Source organism: Amblyomma mixtum, chromosome 1 (assembly GCF_055824585.1).
Source record: "Amblyomma mixtum isolate Tamu chromosome 1, ASM5582458v1, whole genome shotgun sequence".
Lineage (NCBI taxonomy): Eukaryota > Metazoa > Arthropoda > Arachnida > Ixodida > Ixodidae > Amblyomma > Amblyomma mixtum.
The window spans coordinates 73,353,276-73,373,972 of NC_143012.1; the positions used below are offsets into that span (position 1 = coordinate 73,353,276).

The window sequence follows — 20,697 nt, forward strand, 5'->3', positions numbered from 1 at the left end:
TGTCTTGGTGCCCAGAGAAGTCCGAGCTGCTCGTCATCCGGCCCAAGAACCACCGCTACCCCCGCTCGCCCATTGCCCTTGAACTGAATGGTGACCCGGTACCTGAGGTTGGCACCCTCCATGTATTGGCCTAGCACATCCAGAACGATGGCACAGACACCACCACCCTCAAAAAACTCAAGCAGGTTGTAGGCACGATATCGCACCTCATCCGCAGGGTTTCGGGACGTCATAGAGGCATAAAGGAGCGCGACCTATGTCGCCTGATTCATGCCTTTGTCGTCAGCCGTGTGCTGTACACTACCCCATACTTACAACTATCCAAACATGACATAAACGCTTTGGATGCTTTGATTCGCAAGGTATTCGAGGTAGAACTTCATCTTCCCCTCAACACACCTACATATAGATTACTAGGCCTGGGCCTCCACAACACGATCGGGGAGCTGGTGGAGGCCCACCGACAGGCCCAATACATCAGGCTCACAAAAACTTCCACAGGTCGGTATATCGTGGACTCCCTGGGAATCAGAATACCGGCCAACGACCCAACCCTCCTCGCCATCCCACGACCCCTTCATCGGGAGCTTTTCATCAGGCCGCCCCCGAGGAATATGCACCCGCCCACCATGAGCAGCGCCTCAGAGCCCGCGCGAAGGCACTCCATCGAGCGTACGGCTCCGAGCCGTACTTCGTATGGGTGAACGCTGCCTGCACGGGTGATGAAGCGACAGCAGTTGTGGTGTACACCTCTTTATCCACCCTCGTCACACTGTCTCTTCGTCCAGACACCTCCCCAGAGGCTGCAGAGGAAGCCGCCATTGCACTTGCTACCCCCCGCACGTATGCCCGGTACATTTTAAGTGATTATAAAACTGCGATTCTAAATTTTGCTCGAAGCCGAGTCCATGTCCCTGACTTTGGCACACCGGACTGGCCCGATACACCCCCACCCCGCCAAGTGCAGCTGATATGGGTGGCTGCGCACTCCGGGAATCCCGGAAACGAGGCCGCCAACCTTTTAGCCCGAGGTTCTTTAAACCGGCTCAGGTGGCCTCGGATCGGGCATTCATGAAGGAGCGCATGCACTCATTCAGCGAGCTGACGCAGGCATACAGAGCCTCACGCCAGCTCTACCCCCCGCCCCACCCCTCCATAGATAAGAAACAAGCAGCACTTTGGCGCAGACTACAGACCCACTCTCTCCCCTCACCCCTTACCCTAGCCCACTATCATCCCTCCTTCCCCACTCCTGCTTGTGCCTTATGCCCAGAACCCTTCGCCTATTCTCTCCACATCCTTTCCCTCTGCCCGGCGGACCCTCCCCCGCGGGACCTAGAGAACCTCAAGACCTGGGAGGACTGGGAGACCCTGCTGCGCTCGGAGGACCCGGCCCTGCAGACCATCGCCACCGGCCCGGCTGCCAGTGTTATGGACCTTAGGAACATAAACACTTGAGTGCAGTGGGGTCGTGCCCCGAATTCCTTGTGCAATAAAGTTTTCTCTCTCTCTCTCTCTCTCGTAGATGAAAAGAATTAAAGAATGTGGATGCATGGACTGGCTTCCGCAGAATCTTGCAGTATAGGCAGCAAGCCTACATGTTATGAAGTTTGGAAGCGACGAGCTTCACTTCGAGGGTCGGAGCCGCGGTTCACGTATGTAGTGTGCCGCGACCGAGTGACGTCACGGAAAGGAAATTCGGTGGTACCCATAGTACCACCCTCCAAGAGTACGACGGCGCTCTCAACGAGGAGCTCGACGCACCCATCACGGAGGTGGAGGTCAGGGCAGAAAGATTGGGACTAAAAACGAAATCGGCCCCGGGCCCTGACGGGATAACTAACAAAATTTTAAGAAACCTAGACGACGACTCCATCAGCGCTCTGACGGAGTACATGCAAGAAATTTGGACTAAAGGCCACCTGCCTCGACAGTGGAAGTGGGCAAATGTAATTCTTATCCCAAAGCCGGGTAAACCCCCTAAACTGGAAAATTTAAGGCCTATTTCCCTAACCTCATACATGGGGAAATTGATGGAGCGCGTTGTCCAGACCAGACTGACGCGCTTTATGGGGCAAACGATCTGTGGCCGCACGAGATGGTCGGCTTCCGACCGGGCTTGTGCACGCAGGACGTTATGCTCCGACTGAAACATGACATAATCGATTCGCGTTCTAGAGACGCCAAAGTAATTCTCGGCCTAGACTTGACAAAGGCTTTTGATAATGTCAAACACGAAGCAATCCTCCGAGGTCTCCATGAAATTGGGGTAGGCGCGCGAAGATACGATTACATCAAGGACTTTCTGTGAGGCAGAACTGCCTGCATGAAGTTCCAAGACATCGAGTCTCGCACACTGAAGTTAGGGAGCAGGGGCACGCCGCAGGGCTCGGTTCTCTTCCCGTTCCTCTTCAACGTGGCAATGAGGGCCCACCCCGAAGCTGTGCGGAGCATAGAAGGGCTAAATTTCAGTATGTATGCGGATGACATAAACCTCTGGATTAACCAGGGGAGCGATGCGAGTATCGAGGAGCGCCTGCGGGCTGCGGCGGACACTGTCGTCGACTACGCGGCCAGTAGGGGTCTCTCATGCTCTACGCAAAAATCAGAATTACTCGTCTATAACCCGAAGTCACTCCGATGCAAGCGCAACTGGAAATTGGACATCAAAGTAGAGGGGAAACCAGTTCCAAAGGTAGATCAAATCAGAATCTTAGGGCTATTTATTCAGGATAATAGATATAATGATGTTACACTCAAAAGGCTCGAGGGATTTGCCACGCAAGCCCTTGGCATATTTAGAAGGGTCGCGACGAAAGGACGAGGCCTGAAGGAAAGAAGCTTGCTTAAACTAACTCAAGCATACGTAATAAGCCGGGTTAGTTATGCCACACCTTTCTTCAACATTACGGCTGCGGAGAAGAAGGAACCAGACTCGATCATTCGTCGGTGCATAAAGAGGGCCCTGGGATTACCGATTAGCACCTCCACAGAGAAGCTGCTCTCTATGGGAGTGCACAATACCTGGGACGAAATAGCGGAGGCTGTCAGAATTTCACAGCTCGAAAGATTATGCCGAACGCTGAAGGTACCATTAACCATTACCATTAACGCTGAAGGTATCGCTCGTCTCATTGCAAATCTTAAGGTTTCCTCATCAGCAGGTGTTGACAACATAAATTCTAAAATATTGAAAAACACCGTATCGATCTCCAGTGAAATTCTATGCCTCATCTACCAGCAATCATTATCATCCGGTTTACTTCCTACAGATTAGAAAATTGCTAAGATCGTTCCGGTGTTCAAAAGTGGAAACAGAAATTCACCGGAAAACTACCGCCCCATTTCGCTAACCTGCATTTGCTGTAAATTACTCGAGCATGTTATCGCTTCCCACATTTACTGCCATCTGGAACTTAATTCTTTCTTTTTTCCTAATCAGCACGGCTTCCGGAAAGGTTTTTCTTGTGACACCCAACTGCTAGAATTTACGACTGACTTGCATTTCAACATGGATGCTAACCTTCAAACTGACTGTATCTTTTTAGATTTTGCTAAAGCCTTCGACCGTGTTGCACATTCCCGCTTGTTCTCAAAATTGTCTGCTCTGTGCCTAGATTCTTTCAGACTGTCATGGCTACGTAACTTTCTTTCATTTCGCCAGCAGTTCACTACAGTTAACAATTTCACCTCCCCACTCAGTGATGTAGAGTCTGGCGTACCCCAAGGCAGTGTTCTTGGCCCCTTATTGTTTCTAATATACATTAACGACTTGCCAACAGACATATCTTCTTCTATACGACTCTTTGCTGACGAGTGCATCATTTACCGGCCCATTAATTCTATGCAGGATCACCTTGCCCTCCAAACTGACCTGAACTTAATTTCAAATTGGTGTAGTAAATGGCAAATGATGCTCAACTCATCGAAATGCAAGGTCATCTCTTTCACCCGCAAGCGTACTAATTCTAATTTCTCGTACTGCATTGAAGGTACCGCCGTGTCTCCGGCATCATCTTATAAGTATCTAGGTATTCACCTCACGGATAATCTTTCATGGGCCACACACAGTCAATCCATCTGTGCCAAAGCTTCAAGATCACTTGGGTACCTGCGCCAAAACTTGCGAAACGCCCCTAATAACGTGAGAAAAGTCGCTTACTTAACAATCGTGCGTCCTCAACTAGAATTAGCCTCACCTATGTGGTCCCCTTATCAAAATTACCTGATCAACATGCTTGAATCCGTACAAAATAGAGCCGCTCGTTTCATCGCACAAAAGTACCACCCCCAGTCCAGTATCACTAAGATTAAACTTGATATCTCCCTCGAACCATTACATATTCGTCGCTCCATCGCTCTTTTATGCTTACTTCATAAATATCGTCATAGCACCAGGCCATCTCCCTTGCCCCTCGAAGAGCCTTCACGCATTTCACGCCGCCTACATAATCAGTATAGCATTAAACGCATTTACGGAAGAACCTTAGCATTCAATTCATCTGCACTTACACGTGCCATTATTCTTTAGAATGATCTTCCCAACTGTATCGCATCTATCGGCAACCACCAATCATTTCAAGACCAACTGCACAAACATTTTCTTTAACGACATATTGTCTTGTTTCAGGTTGTTCTGTGTCCTTGGTTCCCTTTTCTTCTCGTTGGTATTTTACAAAGTTTTGGTTTCTTGTGCAATTTCAACCATTTGTATGTTTTTTATGGCTACTGCTTTTTCTTTTGATGTGTATTGGGCACATGCGATGCATTCTTGCTACTAATTCTAATTTTTGTTGCTCGCGGTGATGTATGTCTTTTAGTTACGTTTTGCCCTGTATATTTATAATCGTGTTTAATTTTGGCATTGTATCACGCGTTGTTTTTAATTTATTCTTCCTATTTGCTTAATCTATTGTTTTTGCCCCCCTTACTCAATGCCCTTCTGGGCCCTGTAAGGTATTTTGAATAAATAAATAAATAAATAAATAAACAACCACAGGCAGAGCCATCCTTGAAATGGTAGGCCCGCAAACAGATAGGGGACTACGATTCAAATCGAGCATTCCGCAGGACTGCCGAGAAAATCTAATCATTCCCCCACTCCCTCGTAGCATGCATCCCATATTCAATCGTGAAAGGAGGGAGAAGAGGGCAGAAGCGCTAATCAGACGCTTCGATCCGATGGACAGCAAGCAGTTGCGTACGTCGACGCTGCAAGTGGCAAGTCAGGTGCGGCGGTCGCCTCGGTGGCCGACGGCCGAGGTGCCCCCGTATCGGCAGCCACCATTATAGAAGCCGCAACGCGGAAACAGCTGAAGAAGTTGCGATAGAGCTCGCTTGCGTTGGAACGGAAGCCAATTTTGTAATTAGCGATAGCAAAACGGCCATCTCTAATTTTGGAAAGGGTAGGATCTCGCCGGAAGCGGCAAGGATTCTGGCCAGTAGAAGCTAAACAGAACAGTTAGCCTAATTTGGACTCCCGCACACGCGTCCATTCCTTTCAACGACGCGGCCCACGAGTTAGCCCGAGCTCTCTACTTCCGGGTAGCTGTGGAGCCGCCCGACTGCCAGAACATGGACGAGCGTCTGGAAAATTATACGGAAATTGTTCAAAATCATCGGTTACAGAGGAGACTGGTGCCACCACCGGATAAAAGTCTAAACAATAGGGAGGCAATCGCATGGCGACGCCTCCATGCTGGGAACTTCATAAACCCGGTCTGGGCCTATCATGTTCATAGAGATAAAGAAAACGATAAGTGCAAGCACTGTGGGGCGAGAGGTACCCTCGACCACATAATCTGGGAATGCGCTAGCTCCCCAGGGGCTAACGAAAACATAAATTGTAGAGAAGCCTGGAAAGCCCTGCTGCGGAGCGAGGCCCCTGCTTCACAGCAACAAGCCATCCGCCTGGCGGAAGAAGCTGCGAGGAATCAAGACCTCTTTGCCAGCTTCTAATCGCGGAGGTCCCGGCCCCCGTCACCAAGGCCTGCGTGCCGGGGACGGGGAGTAGGGGGCTTCTTTATCTGGCGGATTATAAAGTTGTTATTATCATCATCATCACGACGTGTTTCTCTAGTCTCGGTAGACACCCGAACCGCACATAACAGATGGGAAATGAAAAGAAAATTGGTTTTAAGAAAAGGGGATGAAACCTGTCTCTTTCATATCTTGGTGGACACCCGAACCGCGCCGTAAGGAAAAAAAATGAAATGAAATAAAAATTGGTTTTAAGAAAAGAAAATGCCTGTCTCATATCTTGGTGTACACCCGAAAGGAATGGAGAGAGAGAGAAAAAAAAACTTTATTGTACAAGGAATTCGGGGCACGCCCCAGGGTCCCCGCACGACCCCACTGCACTCAAGTGTTTATGTTCCTAACTGGCAGCCCGGCCGGTTGCGATGGTCTGCACGGCCGGGTCCTCCGAGCGCAGCAGGGTCTCCCAGTCCTCCCAGGTCTCGAGGTTCTGAGGAACGCGGGCGTTCGCATGTGGACGGACGCACTCCACATCGGCTCCGTGTCTTTTCGAAGATTCCGTCCGAATTTTCACGTGGGCCACCGAAACTTTTCGGCTACATCGACGGATAACGTCACCTGGACCCCGGCGACACCACTCTTGAGCCGGTAGGCCCACTTTTTGGACTTTTATCGGACTTTTGAGTGGCCACCTGCGGCCGGGAGCGCTGAGCTTAGCGTAGGCCTAGCGCGCTCCCGGGGCGGCCCCGTGCGGTGCTTGCGTGTCTAGACATCGGCCAGCATGGAACCCCGGGACGCTGACGACCCTATCATGAATGAACCTACCCGGACCTCGGCCCTAGGTTCGGCGAATATTGAAGGTACGGACGAATCTCCTGCCGCGTCGCCGGTCAATGCGAGCCCCGGACTCGGGGACGCAGTGACCGAGGCCATGGAGACCTCGCCACCGCAGCGGGACGACGGGGCCGACATCGACTCACTGCAAGACGAAGACATGGATCGTTGGGAGCTTGTTTCTTACAAACGGCGCCTAAAAAGGAAAGGCTCGAAGAAAGGCTCGAAGGGGCCAGAGAGAGAGAGAGAGAAAACTTTATTTACAAAGGAATTCGGGGCACGCCCCAGGGTCCCCGCACGACCCCACTGCACTCAAGTGTTTATGTTCCTGAGGTCCATAACACTGGCAGCACGGCCGGTGGCGATGGTCTGCACGGCCGGGTCCTCCGAATGCAGCAGGGTCTCCCAGTCCTCCCAGGTCTTGAGGTTCTCTAGGTCCCGCGGGGGAGGGTCCGCCGGGCAGAGGGAAAGGATGTGGAGGGAAGAAGCGAAGGGTTCTGGGCATAGGGCGCAAGCAGGAGTGGGGAAGCAGGGATGATAGTGGGTTAGGGTAAGGGGCGAGGGGAGAGTATGTGTTTGTAATCTGCGCCAGAGTGTTGCGTGTCTGTTATCTAGGGAGGGGTGGGGCGGGGGGTAGAGCTGGCGACAGGCTCTGTATGCCTGGGTCAGCTCACTGAATGAGTGCATGCGATCCTTCGTGAATCCCCGATCCGAGGCCACCTGAGCCCGGTTTAAAGAACCTCGGGCTAAAAGGTTGGCGGCCTCGTTTCCGGGATTCCCGGAGTGCGCAGGCACCCATATCAGCTCCACTTGGCGGGGCGGGGGTGCATCGGGCGAGTCCAGTATGCCAAAAGCAGGGACATGAACTCGGCCTCGAGCAAAATTTAGAATCGCAGTTTTAGAGTCAGTTAAAATATACCGGGCTTCCGTGCGGGTTATAGCAAGTGCAATGGCGGCTTCCTCTGCAGCCTCTGGGGACGTATCTGGAGGGAGAGGTAGTGTGAGGAGGGTGGATGAAGAGGAGTCCACCGCAGCTGCTGTCGCTTCATCACCCGTGCAGGCAGCGTCCACCCATACGGCGTCCGGCTGGGGGCCGTACGCTCGATGGAGTGCCTTCGCACGGGCTCTGCGGCGCTGCTCATGGTGGGACGGGTGCATATTCCTCGGGAGCGGCCTGATGAGAAGCTCTCGGTGAAGGGATCGTGGGATGGCGAGAAGGGTTGGGTCGTTGGCCGGTATTTTTATTCCCAGGGAGTCCAGGATATACCGACCTGTGGAAGTTTTTGTGAGCCTGATGTATTGGGCCTGTCGGTGGGCCTCCACCAGTTCCCCGATCGTGTTGTGGAGGCCCAGGCCTAGTAATCTGTCTGTGGGTGTGTTGAGGGGAAGATGAAGTGCTACCTTGAATGCCTTGCGAATCAAAGCATCCAAAGCGTTTATGTCATGTTTGGATAGTTGTAAGTATGGGGTAGTGTACAGTACACGGCTGAGGACAAAGGCATGAATGAGGCGACATAGGTCGCGCTCCTTCATGCCTCTATGATGTCCCGAAACCCTGCGGATGAGGTGCGATAAGGGGCCAGGCGATCCCCGAGAAGAAGCAAACAAGATAGCGCCGACAGCCGCAGCTGGCGGAGCAGAGACGCAAGCGAGTGGCGTGCCGCGCTTTACATTAAAACCACATCTGGCCGGAGCGCAGCGGCAGATAAGGCCACGTCCGCCGCCGCTACCGAAGGATGATATCAAGATCATTTATCGCCCCAAGGGAGGCCTAAAAATCAGTGAAATCCATGTCGACCAGGCAACGCAAGCACTCGTCGCGGCCAGCGGAGGAAAGATCAAGGAAGAAGACTTCATCATGAGACTCCGGCCCGGATCGAACATCATGATTGCGAGCACGCCCGACCTGGACATCGGCGACGTGCTCAGGAAGATCGAGAAGCTCACGATCAATGACCAGACCTATGCGACCAACACCTATCCAGCCCTACCGGACGACCTGAAGCGTGCGGTAATCCACGGCGTCATGCCGGGGCAATCACCGGCCCTACTGAAATCGAGGCTGCGGCTTCGATCCCAAGGAGTGAAGATCCTGGAAGCGAGAATGCTGGGCAAGTCGGAAACGGCGCTCATCACGTTCGACGGCCCGTATATCCCGCAGTGGGTCATCTACCGCTCCGGAGAATTCAAGACCTACCCGTATCGTCCTACGAGGCAGATCTGCTACGTGTGCGGAGAGCAAGGCCATCGTTCGGACGTCTGTCCAACGCCGAACACCAAGCTCTGCAGGACGTGCGGCACTCACGACCCACCAGAAGGTCACCCGTGCAAGGCCAAATGCATGGTGTGCGAAGGCGACCACGTCACCAGGGAGTGTCGTCGACGCCTGAAGACTACTGACGAGCTCCGGGGCAGCACGACCGGCGGCCGGCAGTCCCGGAAACAACAATGGCAGCAGCAGCAGCAGCAGCAGCAGCAGCAACAACAACAACTGCCGCAGCAGCAACAACCGCAGCAGCAGCAGCGGAACCCGCACCTGAGTCGAGAGCGCCGACCCAGGTGGCTTAGCTCGGAGCGGGACCATGGCCGCTCCTCGAGCCGAGGCCCTAGCACCGTGCGAGATCGCAGCCAGAGCCGATCTAGGGATGACTCTTTCCCGCCGCTCAACCTGTCAACGGCCAAGCCGAAGCAGCAGCAGCAGCAACCGCCGCAGAAACAACAGAAGAAGGGTGGCGTCAAGGTGAGCTGGGGAGCGGGCTCTCCAAACCCACTGATTCCGCACTCGGATCAAGATAATATTACGCGTAACTCGAAAGAAATTAAAGCACTAAGAGAGGAGAATGCACATCTCCGAAAAAAAATCGATGACCTCATTAAAGAGATGCAGGCTCAGAGAACAGGGCACGTACCGCGGCCCCCGACCCCGGCGGCCGAAGTGCAACGATCTCCAACCCCCTTAGCAGTGAACCCCGAAGAATTAAGAGCTTTCATGCAGCGCATGGATGATTTCATGATTCGCACCGAAGGACAGTTCCGCCAAACTCATGCAAGATTAGATGCCATGCAGGTCCAACTCAACCTGTCAGAACAGAACGTCACATTACTACAGCAAAAAGTTGCGTTGCAGGACCAAAGTTTCCGCAACCACGTCAAAAGTCAAAATACGCAACGAATAACAAACGAGGCCCGGGACAGGCTCATACACGAGCGCCGTTTCGGAGCTGAAGGCTCCAATCAGAACAATGCCCAAAACCATGGCTAAACAAACTCAACTAGAAATCTGGCAATGGAACTGCAGGGGGTACCGCCAAAAGCAGGGACTCCTAATGCAGTTTTTACATACGCAAGGCTCCACACCCGATATAATAGCTTTACAGGAAACTAACACGACACCGTCACTCAGGGGATATACGTGCTACGATAGCGGACGCACGGCAACCTTGGTCAGCAAAAAGTTGGTAGCCATAGCCCATGACCCAATTCCCAACACCAAAATTGAACACTTAGTGACGGAAATTATTCCCAAAAAGAAGCGTAAGGAAAAGAGTGTCTTTATCGTAAACCTCTATAGCCCGCCTCGCCAGCGGGACGCGAATTTTGACACACTCTTTCTAGGGGCCAGCAAACTTGTGAAAAGCAACTCGTTGCTCATTGTAGGCGACTTCAACGCTCGCGGACAGCAATGGGGATACCCCACTAATAATCACAAAGGTATACAGGTCGAGGACGCGGCGGAAGCGATCCAATGTACCCTCTTAACAGACGAACTTCAACCCACGCGCCTTGGCACTTCGATCTGCCCGGATACGTCTCCGGACTTAACGTTTGTCAGGGGAGTGAAGCACGCAACGTGGGAGAATCTGCTGGAGAACCTAGGCAGTGACCACTATATTCTGAAGACCACGATAACAGCCACCAACATCAAGCGCAAGCTCGGCACAGCCAAGATCACCAACTGGCCGGCTTTCCGCAAGGCTTGCGCGGACCTGGAAGGGGGGATTACTTCCATAGATGATTGGTGCCAACAACTTAAAGACATCCAGAAGCGGTACACTCACGAAGTGGATCGCACCGAGCAAACACCAGAGGTGGACCCTCGGCTCATCAGGCTATGGGAGGCACGTCGAGGACTCACCAAGCGCTGGAAGAAGCAGCGCTTTAACAGGAAGCTCAAGCTCAAGATCGCAGAAGTCACCAAGATGGCGGAGGAGTACGCGACCCAACTGGCCAGGCAGAGCTGGCAGCAGTTCAGTAGCTCGCTGGACGGCACCCTCAGCACGGCGAAAACGTGGCGTATACTCAAGACCCTCCTCGACCCTACCCAAGCCAGGGCCGAAAGCGGGAAAGCTATCCGCAGACTCGTCCACACCTTCGAGGGTACGGAAGAGGAACTGCTAGATAAGGCCAAAGAGAAATGCTACGGCACGACCTTGCCTGCGGCATACGCGAAACCATACCTGGGGAAACCGAACACCCACTTAGACAGGCCAATCACCAGGGAAGAAGTGTTCGCTGCCATAAAGGCATGCACGCGCAACACTGCGCCGGGAGCAGACAAGATCCAGAACGCACTCATACGCAACCTCTGCGACGAGGCGGTCGACCAACTGACCACCTTCCTCAACGGGCACTGGGCCGCAGGAACGGTTCCTGAAGAGTGGAAGCATGCAGAGGTCGTAATGATCCCCAAACCGGGTAAGAAACCCCAGATCGAAAATCTCCGACCTATCTCACTCACCTCCTGCCTAGGCAAGCTCTACTAGCGAGTCGTTACTCGGAGGCTCCAAAGCTACATGGAAGACGAAGACCTGTACCCCCACAGTATGTTCGGCTTCCGAGCCCACCTCTCCACCCAGGACGTCCTCTTACAACTCAAAGAGGAAGTCCTCACCAACGTCCCGAGCGTAGGCGAGAACGTGGTTTTGGCCCTCGACATCAAAGGAGCCTTTGACAACGTTAGCCACACGGCTGTAATGGAAGGACTTGACAACCTCCACTGCGGCGAGAAGATTCACAGCTACGTGAAGGCCTTTCTCTCCAACCGCACTGCAACGGTTGGGCTCGGAGACCTTCGCAGCGCTAAATTTTCGACCCCCAACAAAGGCAAACCTCAAGGGTCCGTCATCTCGCCACTACTTTTCAACGTGGCCATGATCGGCCTCGCGAGACAACTCGAGAAGATCGAAGGCATACAGCACGCAATATACGCTGACGGCGTCACGGTCTGGGTTACTACTGGGTCGCTCGGCCAGAAAGAAGAACGACTGCAAGCAGCGGCTACCTGCGTGGAAGAATATGTCAGTGCACGAGGCCTCGCCTGCTCCACCGAAAAATCAGAACTCCTGCGAGTCCACAAAGGGAAACACAAGGAAGGGTCCCTAAATGTCTCCCTCGAAGGACAGCTAATTCCCGAACGAGACAAGATACGAGTCTTGGGAATGTGGCTGCAGAGCAACCAACGATGCGGCCATACGCTCGGCCTTCTCAAGCAATCGACCACTCAGGTCGCCAGAATGATCACGCGCGTGTCGCAGAAGCGGAGCGGCATGCGAGAGGGGGATACCCTGCGCCTGGTTCAGAGCCTGGTGGTCAGTCGCGTGGGTTACGCCCTCCCGTACTTCAACCTCAACAAAGGAGAAGTGGATAGTGCAGATACCATACTCCGCAAAGCTTACAAGACAGCCCTGCATCTACCAATGAACACCTCCAACGAACAACTACTGGCTCTTGGAATTCACAACACCTTCGAAGAGATCAAAGAAGCCCAACTGGTCACGCAGTTAGCTAGGCTCCAGCAGACTCCTACGGGGCGCTCGCTCCTTAGGCGACTGGGGCTAGGCCGAACTGCGGAATTCGAGAATCGTACTGCGAGCATACCGGACGCAATAAGCAAGACGCTAAAGGTTCGCTCCCTTCCCCGGAACATGGACCCCAACTTGCATGCGGCCCGTAGGGCAGCCCGGGCGAGGTATGTACAACAAAATCTAGCTACAAAATCCACAACGGTATACACGGACGCGGCTCTGTATACAGGAAGCTCACATAACAGCACAGTGGCGGTAGTTATTGATTCGAACTTAAAGGAATTAGCTAGCGCCTCAGTGAGGGATTGCACGGTAACTGAAGGGGAGGAGCTGGCCGTAGCTCTAGCGGCGGTAGCCGGTTATCGAAGCAACATGTCCCTTACCATCCTTACAGATTCGAGAGAAGCGTGCCGTAACTACATGAACGGCCGCATAGGTCGCGCCGCGCTCCGGCTCCTCCAGAGCGCCACCCCACCAAAAGTCACACATAGCATTTACTGGGTGCCAGGACACACCGACATAGCGGGGAACGAACGCGCCGACGAGATAGCTCGAGGGTATACGAGCCGAGCTTACTCCCAATCGGACGATCTACCCGACCGAGTCAGCCCTACGTACTCAGACATTCTCAACTACTATAAGGGGGTACGGATCCGCTATCCGCCGCCTCATCCTGATCTAAATCAACTAGAGGCAGTGTATTGGCGAAGATTGCAGACAGGAACATTCCCAAACCTGCATATCCTTAGCAAGATTTACCCGACGCAATATCGGGACACTTGCCCGTGGTGTGGCAGCAAACCATCGTTGTACCACATCACGTGGGAATGCAGTAAAAACGACAGCTTTCGCAAAGACCCGAGTGCAGAACAGTGGGAGAGCCAGCTCTCCAGCGGCGATCTGGGTTGCCAACAAGGTCTGATCCAGCACGCCCAACGAGCAGCGAAGCTCAGCGGAGCCCTCGAATAGGGGCACCGACCCTGTGAGAAGAAGGAAGATGGACCTCTTCTTTCTCGTCTGCTACTAGCACCTTTCTAGAGCAATAAAAGTCTTTCCTACCTACCACGAGGTTCTCTAGGTCCCGCGGTGGAGGGTCCGCCGCGCAGAGGGAAAGGATGTGGAGGGAAGAGGCGAAGGGTTCTGGGCATAAGGCGCATGCTGGAGTGGGGAAGGAGGGATGATAGTGGGCTAGGGTAAGTGGTGAGGGCAGAGAGTGTGTCTGTAGTCTGGGCCAGAGCGTTGCGTGTTTGTTATATAGGGAGGGGTGGGGCGGGAGTAGAGCTTCTCTAGACGCTCCTTTTTAACCGCGTTCTTTTCCGTCTTCTCTTCCGCCTCCGTACAGCCAGTGTGTGGACGGCCGAACGTCTCCACCCTTATCGTGGTGCTCCCAGTGCACTGTGCGCGAACGTCAAACCAAGCGTAACTGAAGCTTTTCGTTTGTATATCCAGGCTTAACTAAAGTTAAGCCACTGAATCATTTTTAGTTATTGCTCTAGTATACTAATCCACGGTCACATTGACAGTAAAAAGATATGCGTACGACGAGCGGCTTCGTGCAGGAACTGCAAAAGTATTTAGAAATAAGCGCATTTTCAAAATGCTAATCAATTGAATGGAGCGCAAAATCAGTCATTCTTTTTGCGCTTTTAAATATGGCGTCTTTGAAAGCAGCTGACCGGCTTTGATTGCGAATGCAGCGCTTATCATGCGATACGCTTCGTACCGTGGATTTTTCTCTTCAGTATGCCACAACCCTCTTATTTGTCCTCTTCGAAACTGTCATATCATTGTAGTATTGCCAGTTTAAGTGCGAACAAATCGCTGCTGAAGCTCACCGGTAAAGGTAACTGAATTCAGTCTGTATATTGGTATGGGCTGAGAGATCGAGCAGGGTCGACTCATTCTGGTGGAGAGAGAGAGAGAGAAAACTTTATTACAACAGGAATACGGGGCACGCAACATGGTCCCCGCACGACCTCACTCCACTCAAGTGTTTATGTTCCTGAGGTCCATAACACTGGCAGCCCGGCCGGTGGCGATGGTCTGCACGGCCGGGTCCTCCGAGCGCAGCAGGGTCTCCCAGTCCTCCCAAGTCTTTAGGTTCTCTAGGTCCCGCGGGGGAGGGTCCGCCGGGCAGAGCGAAAGGATGTGGAGGGAAGAAGCGAACGGTTCTGGGCATAGGGCGCATTCCAGAGTAGGGAAGGAGGGATGATAGTGGGCTAGGGTAAGGGGCGAGGGGAGAGTGTGTGTCTGTAATCTGCGCCAGAGTGTTGCGTGTCTGTTATCTAGGGAGGGGTGGGGCGGAGGGTAGAGCTGGCGTGAGGCTCTGTATACATGGGTCAGCTCACTGAATGAGTGCATGCGCTCCTTCGTGAATCCCGCATCCGAGGCCACCTGAGCCCGGTTTAAAGAACCTCGGGCTAAAAGGTTGGCGGCCTCGTTTCCGGGATTCCCGGAGTGCGCAGGCACCCATATCAGCTCCACTTGGCGGGGCGGGGGTGCATCGGGCGAGTCCAGTATGCCAAAAGCAGGGACATGGATTCGGCCTCGAGCAAAGTTAAGAATCGCAGTTTTTGAATCACTGAAAATGTACCGGGCTTCCGTGCGGGTGATTGCGAGTGCAATGGCGGCTTCCTCTGCAGCCTCTGGGGAGGTGCCGGGAGGGAGAGGTAGTGTGATGAGGGCAGATAAGGAGGAGTCCACCACAGCTGCTGTCGCTTCATCACCCGTGCAGGCAGCGTCCACCCATACGGCGTCCGGCTCGGAGCCGTACGCTCGATGGAGTGCCTTCGCACGGGCTCTGCGGCACTGCTCATGGTGGGACGGGTGCAAGTTCCTCGGGAGCGGCCTGATGAGAAGCTCCCGGTGAAGGGATCGTGGGATGGCGAGGAAGGTTGGGTCGTTGGCAGGCATTCTGATTCCGAGGGAGTCCAGGATATACCGACCTGTGGAGGTTTTTGTGAGCCTGATGTATTGGGCCTGTCGGTGGGCCTCCACCAGTTCCCCGATCGTGTTGTGGCTGCCCAAGCCTAGTAATCTGTCTGTGGCTGTGTTGAGAGGAAGATGAAGTGCTACTTTGAATGCCTTGCGAAAGAAAGCATCCAAAGCGTTTATGTCATGTTTGGATAGTTGTAAGTATAGGAGATGTACCGCACACGGCTGAGGAAGAGGGTATGAATGAGGGGACATAGGTCACGCTCTTTCATGCCTCTATGATGTCCCGAAACCCTGCGGATGAGGTGCGATATCGCGCCTACAACCTGCTTGAGTTTCTTCAGAGTGGTGGTGTTTTTGCCATCGTTCTGGATGTGCAGGCCCAATACACGGAGGGTGTCAACCTCAGGTACCGGGTCACCATTCAGTTCAATGACAATGGGGGAGCGGGGACCGCGGTGGTTCTTAGGACGGATGAGGAGTAGTTCGGACTTCACTGGGGAGCAAGACAGTCCGATGGTCCGTGCGTAATTTTGGGTGAGGGTGGCTGCTTCCTGTAAGGTGTTCTCTATGTCGCCGTCACTGCCGTGGGTGGTCCACAGGGTGATATCGTCGGCAAAAAGAGTGTGCTTCAGGTGGGGAATAGTTGCCAATTTTCGAGCAAGGGGGACGAGGGTAAAGTTAAAGAGAAAGGGGGAACGGACGGACCCTTGAGGGGTGCCGATACTCTGAAGCGTGTAGGAGGGAGAAGACAGAGGGCCGAAGTGTATGTCAGCCGTGCGGTCAGTGAGGAATGCTTGAATGTAGGCATACGTGCGCTCACCCACATTCAATGGGGATAGAGCAGTCATGATCGCCTGATGTTCCATGGGATCAAAAGCTTTGGAAAGATCCAAAGCTAACACTGCTTTGGTGTGAGCTGGAAGAAGCGGGTCAAAAAGGTCGTGTGTGAGTTGCAGCATGGCGTCCTGTGCGGATAGATGGGCGCGGAATCCTACCATGCTATGCTGGTAAAGATTGTTGTCCGCCATGTGACTTGTGAGTCTCGCTAACACAACATGCTCGAGGAGCTTCCCGAGGCATGAGGTTAGCGAACTCGGGCGAAGGTTTTGAATGGTGAGTGGTTTGTTGGGTTTGGGTATGAATATTACCTTCGCGTGGCGCCACTACTGCGGGAGGCTACCCTCCCTCCAGCACTGGTTGAAGTATTTCGTAATCTGGGTGCTGGATCGGTCGTCCAGATTACGGAGCATGGAGTTTGTGATTTGGTCTGCACCAGGTGCGGAGTTGGCGCGGAAAATCATGAGGGCCGCTCTGACTTCCCTCTCCGTGATGTCGGTGTCGAGTGTGGGATTTGCTTATCCTGTGTAGTGGGGTAGAGGTGTGGGTGCGCCTGGAGAGGTGTACATGTTTTGAAGTGTGTCTAGGAGGGTGTCGGAATCGTCAATGTGTTCGTGTGTGAGACGTGTAACGTGGTGCTGTGTTGCTGATTTGGTGCGTGTGGGGTAAATGAGGTGTCGGAGGAGTTGCCATGCGCATTTGCTGGACAGGTTTCCTGCGATGCCGTCACATATCTGTACTAAGTTGGACCGGCAGAGCTCCTCACAGTGTTGTTGGATTTGTGTCTGCAGCGCGGCCAGCCGCTTTTTAAGTGTCCTGTTAAGTTCGTTGCCTTTCCAGCGTTCCAGAAGGCTGTGATAAGCTTCCCAGAGGTGGGCTAGGCGTGTGTAGAGTGTAGGGGTTTCGGTTGCAGTTTCAATATGTCGCGTGTTGTGGTGAACGTGATGCCTGAGTGATTGCACCCATGCGTCGATGTCCGCGATGGGACTGACTGGGAGGGCGGTGCGTACAGCGCGAAAGGCATCCCAGTTAATAAGTTTGTGTGTTGTATTTGCGTGACGGGGTGGTTTGTACGGGACAGTGATTTGTATGTGGAGAGCCGAACACTCCTTAATGCACACATCCCAATTGCCCCCGCGGTGGCTCAGCAGTTGTGGAACTTGGCTGCTTTCCCGAAAGACGCGGGTTCGATCCCGGCTACTGTGGTCGAAATTAAACGGAGGCAAAATTCTACAGGCCCGTATGCTGTGCGAAGACAATGCAAATTAAACAGCTCCAGATAGTCAAAATTACCGGAACCTTCACTGCGGTCTCTCTCACAGTCTGAGTTGCTTTGAGACGTTAAACGGCCATAAACCAAACCATAAACACACCCAACTGCGATAGTCATGACCACAACTCATCACCACATCCTGTCGGAATGTAAAGAAACACCTTCAAAAGACCCTTCTACAGGTTTCCTCAAAGGAGGCCTGGCTAACAGTAATGAGGCAGGACGAAAAGAACAGCCAAGCCAAGCTTTTGCACGGAGGGGGAGAGGTCGCCCTCTATTAGTGGACCACTAATCCCTCCACAGTTATCTTGATACCAATAAGTTTCTTCAAGCTCAAGACCCCCGATCGCGTCGCCTACCAGCCAGCAAGTTTCACGTGCGCACGAGGGAAACCCATTCCTATTGACTGTAACTTGTTTCGGGGATTCAGAGAGAGAGAGAGAGAAACTTTATTTGAAGAAGAATTCGGGGCACGCCCCAGGGTCCCACACGACCCCACTGCACTCAACTGTTTATGTTCCTAAGGTCCACAACACTGGCAGCCCGGGCGGTGGCGATGGTCTGCACGGCCGGATCCTCCGAGCGCAGCAGGGTCTCCAGTCCTCCCAGGTCTTCAGGTTATCTAGGTCCCGCGTGGAAGGGTTCGCCGGGCAGAGGGAAATGATGTGGAGGGAGAAGGCGAAGAGTTTTGATCATAGGGCGCATGCCGAAGTGGCGAAGGAGGAATGATAGTGGGCTAGGGTAAGGGGCGACAGTGTGTCTGTAGTCAGCGCCAGAGTGTTGCTTGTTTGTTATCTAGAGAGGAGTGGGGCACGGGGTTAAGCTGGCGTGAGGCTCTGTAGGCCTGAGTCAGCTCACTGAATGTGTGCATGCGCTCCTTCGTGAATCCCCGATCCGAGGCCACCTGAGCCCGGTTTAAAGAACCTCGGGCTAAAAGGTTGGCAGCCTCGTTTCCGGGATTCCCGGAGTGCGCAGGCACCCATATCAGCTCGACCTGGCGGGTTGGGGGTGCACCGGGCCAGTCCAGTATGCCAAAAGCAGGAACATGGACTTGGCTTCGAGCAAAATTTAGAATCGCAGCTTTAGAATCACTTAAAATGTACCGGGCTTCCGTGCGGGTGATAGCATGTGCAATGGCGGCTTCCTCTGCAGCCTCTGGGGAGGTGTCTGGAGGGAGACGTAGTGTGAGAAGGGCGAATAAAAAGGAGTTCACCACAGCTGCTGTCGCTTCATCACCTCTGCAGGCAGCTTGCACCCATACGGCGTCCGGCTGGGAGCCGTACGCTCGATGGAGTGCCTTCGCACGCGCTCTGCGGTGCTGCTCATGGTGGGATGGGTGCATATTCTTCGCGAGCGGCCTGCTGAGCAGCTCCAGGTGAAGGGGCTGTGGCATGGCGAGGAGGGTTGGGTCGTTGGCTGGTTTTCTGATTCCGAGGGAGTCCAGGATATACCGACCTGTGGAGGTTTGTGTTGGCCTGATGTATTGGGCATGTCGGTGGACCTCCACCAGTTCCCTAATTGTGTTGTGGAGGCCCAGGCCTAGTAATCTGCCTGTGGGTGTGTTGAGGGGAAGATGAAGAGCTGTCATGTAGAGCTGTCATGTACCTCTCCACATCCATAAAATTATGAAAATGCTCCAACATGACAAATGTGGTGTGCATTTGCTATTTCCTGTGGTTTTTTTTCATTGCAAACTTTGTTTTTCATTTATTTTTTTTACAATTTGACTATGCGCATTTGCTAATTCCTATTTTTTTAACTGTGTTCTTTCTTTTTTACTGGTTGCAGATGAACCATGTATTTGTTTGCCTCATTGACATGTATATTAGTTGCTGATGCTCTGCTCTTGTATAGGGCATGGGAGCCTAGTCAAGCTGCATTATAGCGGCTTTTTCTCCCATCTCCTCATGTATGTGTATTATATGAAAATAAATCAATTCAATTCAATTCAATACCTTGAATGCCTTGCAAATCAAAGCATCCAAAGCGTTTATGTCATGTTTGGATAGTTGTAAATATGGGGTACCGTGCAGCACATGGCTGAAGACAAAGGCATGAATGGGGCGACATAGGTAGCGCTCCTTCATGCCTCTATGATGTCCCGAAACTCTGCGGATGAGATGCGATATGGCGCCTACAACCTGCTTGAGTTTCTTGAGGGTGGTGGTGTTTTTGCCATCGTTCTGGATTTGGAGGCCCAATACACGGAGGGTACCAAGCTCAGGTACCGGGTCACCATTCAGTTCAATGGCAATGGGGGAGCGGGGGCAGCGGTGGTTCTTAGGCCGGATGAGGAAGAGTTCGGACTTCTCTGGGGAGCAAGACAGTCCGGTGATCTGTGCGTAATTTTGGGTGAGTGTGGCTGCTTCCTGTAAGGTGTTCTGTATGCCGCCGTCACTGCTGTGGGTGGTCCACAGGGTGATATCGTCGGCATAAAGAGTGTGCTTCAGGTGGGGAATAGTTGTCAATTTTCAGGCGAGGGGGTTGAGTGTAATGTTATAGAGGAAGGGGGAAAGGACGGACCCTTGAGGGGTGCCGATACTCTGAAGCGTGTAGGAGGTGGAAGACAGAGGGCCGAAGTGTATCTCAGCCATGCGGTCAGTGAGGAATGCTTGAATGTAGGCGTACTTGCGCACACCCACATTCAATGGGAAAAGGGCAGTCATGATCGCCTGATGTTTATATCGATCAAAAGCTTTGGTAACATATAAAGCTAAGACTGCCTTCGTGCGACCTGGAAGAAGCGGGTCGAAAAGGTAATGTGTGAGTTGGAGCGTCCTGTGGGGATAGATGGGGGCGAAATCCCGCCATGCTATGCGGGTAAAGATTGTTGTCAGCCATGTGACTTGTGAGTCTCCCTAACACAACATGCTCGAGGAGCTTCCCGAGGCATCTCAAATAAATCAATAGCATTTGGGATGGAGAGACTCCTCTCCCTCTCGATTGGAAATCGGCTCTCGTGACCTTCATCCCGAAGGCCGGCAAACCTATCGATGTGGAGAACCTTCGCCCCATCTCCCTCACGTCTTGTGTCGC

General features: G+C 53.0%; 1 protein-coding gene and 1 long non-coding RNA gene across 2 annotated transcripts in view; both read left to right on the top strand.

The window, feature by feature from the left end:
* The first annotated feature begins 6,484 nt into the window (after positions 1-6,484).
* LOC149366782 (uncharacterized) overlaps positions 6,485-20,697 on the top strand; it is a 44,397-nt gene continuing 30,184 nt past the window's right edge. The window contains exon 1 of the long non-coding RNA XR_016286888.1: positions 6,485-6,624. This is a non-coding gene — a long non-coding RNA (uncharacterized LOC149366782). The remainder of the gene's footprint in view (positions 6,625-20,697) is intronic.
* On the top strand, positions 6,758-19,497 carry LOC149366783 (uncharacterized). Its single transcript, XM_089569153.1, has 3 exons — positions 6,758-6,977; positions 8,439-9,550; positions 19,450-19,497. The coding sequence occupies exons 1-3, from the start codon at positions 6,758-6,760 to the stop codon at positions 19,495-19,497; spliced, it is 1,380 nt and encodes a 459-aa protein (XP_089425279.1).

Bases quoted from the DNA above. Each gene is read 5' to 3' on its own strand.
- LOC149366783 (XM_089569153.1), top strand. From the start codon at position 6,758: ATGGAACCCCGGGACGCTGACGACCCTATCATGAATGAACCTACCCGG. The intron at 6,978-8,438 runs GTTGGGAGCTTG...CGACAGCCGCAG, and splicing joins GCAAGACGAAGACATGGATC to CTGGCGGAGCAGAGACGCAA. The intron at 9,551-19,449 runs GTGAGCTGGGGA...TACTGGTTGCAG, and splicing joins AGAAGAAGGGTGGCGTCAAG to ATGAACCATGTATTTGTTTG.